Here is a 6,191-nt window from a genome sequence, read left to right as displayed (position 1 = left end):
TGAAATTCTGATTGCAGACCAGCCTAGAAGCCGGGCGCAACCTCAACCACCAACTGCCCCTTGCATGCCCACCCTTTTTATACCCCTGCTTAAGTCCACCGATAGCGGACACGACGCAGGGACAGGAAAAAAAAATGTGCACAACGCTGTGTGTACCCTGCTCTGGTGGAACGGATCGCAGGAAATTCGCGACAACTATGCTAGGGATACGAAAATAGCAATTGGAGCAAACACTGGCAGAATCACGAATCACGAACGCTGAAGACCAAGTTCCACGCCATACATCATCTTGGTCAGATTCGCTTAAGATCAGCTTACTTCCGCAGAGTCACCACAGCCTTCGGGTAGCAGGCCTTGACAACAGCCCCAATGTCTTCCTTCTCGCCTTAACAGACCACTCAACCGCCTTTTCCAGAGCAACTTGGCTCTCGCGCTCCAGCGGAGTGAAGTGGCCCGACAGAGGAAGCTCGACAAGCTGACTGTCCGCGACGAGATAATCCGAGATACCATCCAAGCAAATCTGCGGCTCCAAGGCAATGTCGGCCTTGCCCCAAAGGATGGTTGCACTGGCTTTCAAGGCGCCCTTGGGTCCGTCGTCAAACAGTCCAGCCCCGTTGCCGCCACTGATGCTGTGCAGGTCGGTAATCGTCTCAACAGACTTGTTCCAGCGCGCGATAGAAGTCCCATCCCTGTAGTAGCAGGCCATGTGCTGAAAGCTCGACGGTGCGCGCTCATTCTTCAGTGAAGCCGGATATTCCTCACCATCGGCGGTTTGAGTGCTGGATTCGGTAGTTGACGGGCCCATAGTGCTTGCCAGACACTCGGCAGCATCCTGAGAAGTAAACTCCCGCCTTCCGTAAGAAGACCTGTGGATGATTTTCAAGAAGGAATAATAACCCCCTCTACCCAAATACCGAACGAGAAACATAGGGAGCTGGAAAGCGAAGATGTACTTAGACCTCCACACTTGCCGAAACACGGGGCCCAGAGTCGAAAACGCCTTGGAGAACATTGAGCGTGAACGGATCGGATCGCGCGAAGCAGTTTTAACCATCTTGACCGACGTGGAGATGAGACGACGAACATTGGAGGCAGAGTGTCGAGGCTAGCTTCATTAGCACAAGAAGAACACAAACGAGAGCTTTGAGATAGCATACCAAAGGCCCGTTAGTCAAGATAACCGGTCCGCCAACTGAGGAGCCTCAGCAGCAAGTCGCATCGAAACAACACAACCCCAGTCATGCGCGACAATAGTCCAGTTTCTTCTGGCGGGGACCAGCCTCAGTATCCACGCCATATTTAGCTCTGATCGCGATGACGAATTCCGTCAAACTCTCGAGCACATTCGTGGCAGAGTATTCCTCGAAGCTGTCACTGCCTCCATAACCGGGCATGTCGACCGCAACCAAAGTCGCGGACTCCTGGAGAGACGACGAGCTTAGGACATGGCGCCAGATGGCCCAGCTATCCGGGAAGCCGTGGATGAAGACGACCACCGGTTTCGCCTGGTCCGCGGGCCCCCGGTTCCCAGAATCATTGCAAACATAATGGAATTTGAACCCGCTTCGCAGAGTAAGTATGTGATGGGCAAACCCGACCAATCCTTCGACAGATTCCAAAACTTATCGCGAGCTGAATCCGTCAGATGCAATCAGCTCAAGCCCATACTTCAGGTGAGAAAAAGAAAGCCACCACTCAACCAAACCCATACCAGCACAATTACTCACCAATCTGCAATTCCAAGTTCTCCTTCTCAGTGGGTTCCTTGAAGAGATATCCCAACCGCACAGCTACGAGTCCATAGTAAAGAAGACCGGTAAACCCATATGCCAGCACCATGAAGGATTTCAGCTTGTTAAGCAGCCAGGCTGCCATGATGCGAATCTCGAGCAACTATACCAGCGCTCGTTTCTAAAAGGTGCGCTGGAGAGACGAGACAAGAGGGGAAGAACAAAAGGAGCATTGGCGGATCCTGCGAATTTATATGTAGTCAGAGCAATGTCAATGCACCGGCCAGACTAAGCCGGATATGATGTTAAAGGGGGCGGAATCGCGGTTCTTGGCTTGGGCATGGTGGTAGTGGTGGGCAAGCACTGAAACTAGTACAATTGTCGTCGGCGGTCCGGAGTGGACTGGAACTGGAAGAGGTCTCCGCCACCAGCGCGGAGGGCAGCGCCGGTGACCTAATTTCCCGCTCTGCTGGACCCGCAGCATGTGATGGGGACCACAATTGATTAGGCGTCGTCTCAGAACCACCTACTTTGGTGTCGGGATTTCTTCACAAGTCGTCACCCATCCGAGGGCATATGCTTGCATAAAACTAGGTACATATCCGCCATTTCGCCACCATATACACACAAAACTAAAAATACAACTTCGAGCCCAAGATAATTCGTGTCGTCATAGCAAAGGCACCCGGACTCCATAGATATCATTCGATCGTCAAAACATCAAGGGATATAAGAACAGATATGAGAAAAAGTTGGCAGCTGTCATACATGCTAAGGCGAAAACCCCAGGTTTTGCCTGTTGTCGTCTACTAGGCGCCCGTACCTGTAAAGCTCAATGTCAGAAAGTGCAGTCAAGTGCTTGAAGAGTTTACTTACTCGAGTAGTAGCCTGAAGAACCAAACCTCCATATCTTCATTGCGAAGAGCTTTTTGTGCCCATTCCCGGCCTTGTCGGGCGAGTTTGGGTGCAATCACCTTGCCCTCATCTTCTAACTCGAAGTACCGCACGGCCTCGAGATAATCATCTCCGGTCAAACTCAGAGGTACGTAATGGGCCCAGGGTTTGAGCCACTCATCGTGCCACTCGCGGAAGATCGACATTTTATAGACCAGGCTTTTGCTGTGCAAGAAAGCATAAAAACGACCACTGAAGGCATTTCCATCCATGTCTAGCAGATGCTTGTACGCCCAAGCGTCTTGCTGAACAACCGGCTCCGCAACGTCAAAGTACTCCCTTTGGGCAGCACAATCCTCTTCGTCACATTGGCCAATATACGTAAACCGAATGTCGAAAAGATCGGCAAAAGAGTTCCGGCCAACACCCCTGGCCTTCCATTGGCCATTTTCGGCCTCACCAAGTACCTTGGCTGTATTTAGAGCATTAACGTTGCCGACAAATAATTGTCGATGCTGCCGTCGCCAGCCTCCGGCTCTTGAGTATCCTCCAGTCGTTGAGCCCCTCCAGTACATCTTGCTAATCTTCTCTTCCCACTCGAAATCCTTGTCTTCTTCATAAGGTACCTGATCAGCCCAATACCAGGGGCTAGGGTAGAGAATGTCCTGGTAGCTAGATATTTTGCTTTGCGAGAAGACTGGAAACAGGTCATGTACAGCCTCAAACATGTTCGGTCGGTCGAAGAATCCATATTTGTAACGGAAGGAAGGCGAATTGCAAATATCGGAGAAGGCAGTCGCGTTGTAGATAAATCCTAGCTCACCGCGCGCGTAGGAATTGATATTGTCCGCAGCTTGCTCGTCAAGAGACCGAACTGGGCTGTCGACCGGACAGGAAGACCGGGAATAACTCCAGGTGGACTGATGGGTGAACCGGTTGAAGCGGGTGGTGCGCACTTCATCAATGCGATCGCCTTTGTTCAGATCGGATGATCGATCTGACCAGACGTTCGTTGGCATGGTATTTGCAACAGTGTCTTGGGAGATCCGATCTTTAGCAATAGCAACTAGCCTCTGAAGATCCTCGTTTGGTACGATGACTCGAGGCTCATCGAGAGCATTGAATACAAGATCCATATCAGGCAGATACTCGACAAAGGTCTTGATCATCTTGACAGTGGCGCTGCGCTGCCAGCTCTGCTCATAGGCCCCTCCTTCCGCCAGCGACACCGAGCCATTTCTGATGAGTATCCCGATCATGGAGTTGTCGAAGCCCAAGGTCTCCCGGGCCCGCTCGCGAATAGTCTTCGGTTCAAGGGCCCAAAATGGCAGCAGGGCATGGTAGATCGTATCATACTCATCGATGAGCTGCACCCCTCTATCCTTAGCAAATTGGAACCACTTGTCAAAATGCGGGGGAGGATGCATGTTGTAGCGAGTGCGATATTCGGTGACAGCCTGGGCCAGGGTCTTCGATTGGCGTGCCAGTAGCCGATCGGAATGCTGCTCAGCATTCTCGACAAGCGATGCAATAGGATGAATCCCGTCTGGTTGAGCAACCTTGCGGTTGGTGGTCTGCTCAATAAGCTGCGCATTGGGCGGGATTGCAGGCCTCTGGAAGATAGCCGAAGGACGAGGATCAGGCGAAGGAAAAACATTCACTGCAGGGGAAGGATTAGATCCTCTGAAGCAAATGAGAAACAAGGAGACCAGAACAAAGGTCCCAAGCCAGACCACAGATCGTTGGGTTCTCATCCTGCCATCAGGTAGCTCTATACATGAGATGAGACTCGAGAGGGATGGGCACGGTTGTTTGTAAACAACGGGAACTAGTAGTTGCCCGGTAGCTTATAGATGCAAGAGCCTACTACAGTAAAACACGGTTATAAGCAATTATATGAGACACGCCACCAAATTGCTTATATCGAGGTCTTCCTTATATTGAATATTCTACCTAAAGTAGCCACGAATATCACTTTGCTGCGTGTTTAACACCTTTCTTCGAAGAATATCACGTTCCTGGCATGCTAGCGAGTGTAGAGATGCTTGATTAGCATCATTTTGTTGTTCTTCGTACAAGCGGAGGTCATATAATGCCTGCAGGGCCCTAGTAGATGATATAAATGGTAGAGGCTCTATCATTTCATCATCCTCTTCAACCTCATCTTCAACTGCAGTGTACTGGCTTAGAACAACATCATCAATATCAGTAGTTGCATCATGAACCTGCTCTTCTAAAGGATTCAAGAACTGGTCAAGCTGCATCATATCTTGAATCCGTGCAGTATTCTGCAACTTCTGTAGACTAGCAGTCAAATCATGTAGGATAGCAGAGTCAGGCATAGGATTATAAGTGTCATCTGAAAGCGCGCGTGTAAAGCAGTGGCGGATTGTATCATCTTTCAAATCAAGATTCCATGCAGATATTGACCAACGGAGCGCTTGCAAAAGGTTCATCGTAGTTATAGGATCGTATCCCCGGTCATATTCAGTCATCATATAAACCAGCCATTGCCGTTTCCAGTAAGCCTTCCAGGTCCGGATGATGCCTTGATCAAGTGGCTGGTATCGTGATGTTGAATTGGGTGGCAGCCATATAATCAGAGTATTTGATAACTGTGATTTAACCTCTTCGTACGCAGCAAGATAAGATGAGAAGTTATCACATAATAAAGCAACCTGCCGGCCAACCATTCTCTGGTCAAACCAAAGAAGCCATTCTTTGAAGATTGCAGTAGTCATCCAACTCTTTCGATTGCTTCGCCATTTGCAACCTAGATTCTCTGGGTTTATACCTGCTGCTTGGAAGACTCGAGGCTTCTTTGCTGTACCAATAAACCATAAAGGAAGGCGCTCAGAGGCATCAGCATTGCAGCAGAAGTGTATACTGATACGTGCCTTATCTTTCTTACGTCCAGGGATTGAACGCGTAGAAGACCACGATCCGGAGGCATTCTCCAATATAAGCCAGTCTCATCACAGTTGAAGATATCACAAGGCGCGTAACACGTAGTGCTTTGCGTATCAAGATCATCTGGTCTTCAGCATCATTTCCCAGTGTTATCTCCCTGCCCTCTCCGTATTGCTTGAAATTCTTGATATTCTTCCTATATTGGAAGCCTCGAAGCCAACCGTTGCTGAATGACGGCATCATCTTATCAGGATAAATAATCGGCCAGTATTGCTTTGCTTTCTCGCGTATGACTTCTTGTGAGATAGTAATATAGGATTGCGCGCGTTCAAGCCAGTCAATAACTGCTGCCTCTAGCTCTGGCCACAACTCTGTTCGACGTCGTTTATCATTCAATCGGTGGTCGGGAATAGCATCAAGATAATCACATCGGGGAGACAGGATACGGGATACGGAGGAGGGAGCAATCCGCTGGTTGTACGTGGCTTCGAACCACTTGATAAGGTCGATATTAGTGAGCTGAGGCTTCAACTGGTGTTGAGTGCGTAGAGCAGCTTTTTGGCTGTTAGAAATGCAACATCGCGTTTGTTTGGAGGTCTGCTTTGGCATGATTCCTGAATAATGACGTTCAAATTAGCTATTCCGAGCATCCAATAT

General features: G+C 49.5%; 2 protein-coding genes across 2 annotated transcripts; both read right to left on the bottom strand.

The window, feature by feature from the left end:
- Positions 1-314: 314 nt before the first annotated feature.
- Positions 315-1,875, bottom strand: BO94DRAFT_570487 (alpha/beta fold hydrolase; the record flags this gene model as incomplete). Its single annotated transcript, XM_025614815.1, has 6 exons — positions 315-353; positions 392-1,105; positions 1,137-1,141; positions 1,250-1,563; positions 1,599-1,632; positions 1,728-1,875. The coding sequence occupies 6 exons, from the start codon at positions 1,873-1,875 to the stop codon at positions 315-317; spliced, it is 1,254 nt and encodes a 417-aa protein (XP_025461249.1).
- A 418-nt stretch (positions 1,876-2,293) lies between these two features.
- Positions 2,294-4,426, bottom strand: BO94DRAFT_629365 (lipopolysaccharide-modifying enzyme). Its single transcript, XM_025617559.1, has 2 exons — positions 2,607-4,426; positions 2,294-2,553 (listed from the first exon to the last, which is right to left on the bottom strand). The coding sequence occupies exons 1-2, from the start codon at positions 4,376-4,378 to the stop codon at positions 2,502-2,504; spliced, it is 1,824 nt and encodes a 607-aa protein (XP_025461248.1). The 5' UTR covers positions 4,379-4,426; the 3' UTR covers positions 2,294-2,501.
- Between the last annotated feature and the right edge of the window lie 1,765 nt (positions 4,427-6,191).

The sequence above is a fragment of the Aspergillus sclerotioniger genome, assembly GCF_003184525.1.
Source record: "Aspergillus sclerotioniger CBS 115572 chromosome Unknown BO94scaffold_107, whole genome shotgun sequence".
NCBI classification, from domain to species: domain Eukaryota; kingdom Fungi; phylum Ascomycota; class Eurotiomycetes; order Eurotiales; family Aspergillaceae; genus Aspergillus; species Aspergillus sclerotioniger.
The sequence above is the reverse complement of the archived record's forward strand: the minus strand, read 5'-3'. Positions and strand labels throughout refer to the sequence as shown.

Excerpts from the sequence above, each read along its gene's own strand:
- BO94DRAFT_629365 (XM_025617559.1), bottom strand. The coding sequence starts at position 4,378 with ATGAGAACCCAACGATCTGTGGTCTGGCTTGGGACCTTTGTTCTGGTC. Across the intron at positions 2,554-2,606 it reads TTCTTCAGGCTACTACTCGA|GTACGGGCGCCTAGTAGACG; the intron begins GTAAGTAAACTC and ends TGAGCTTTACAG.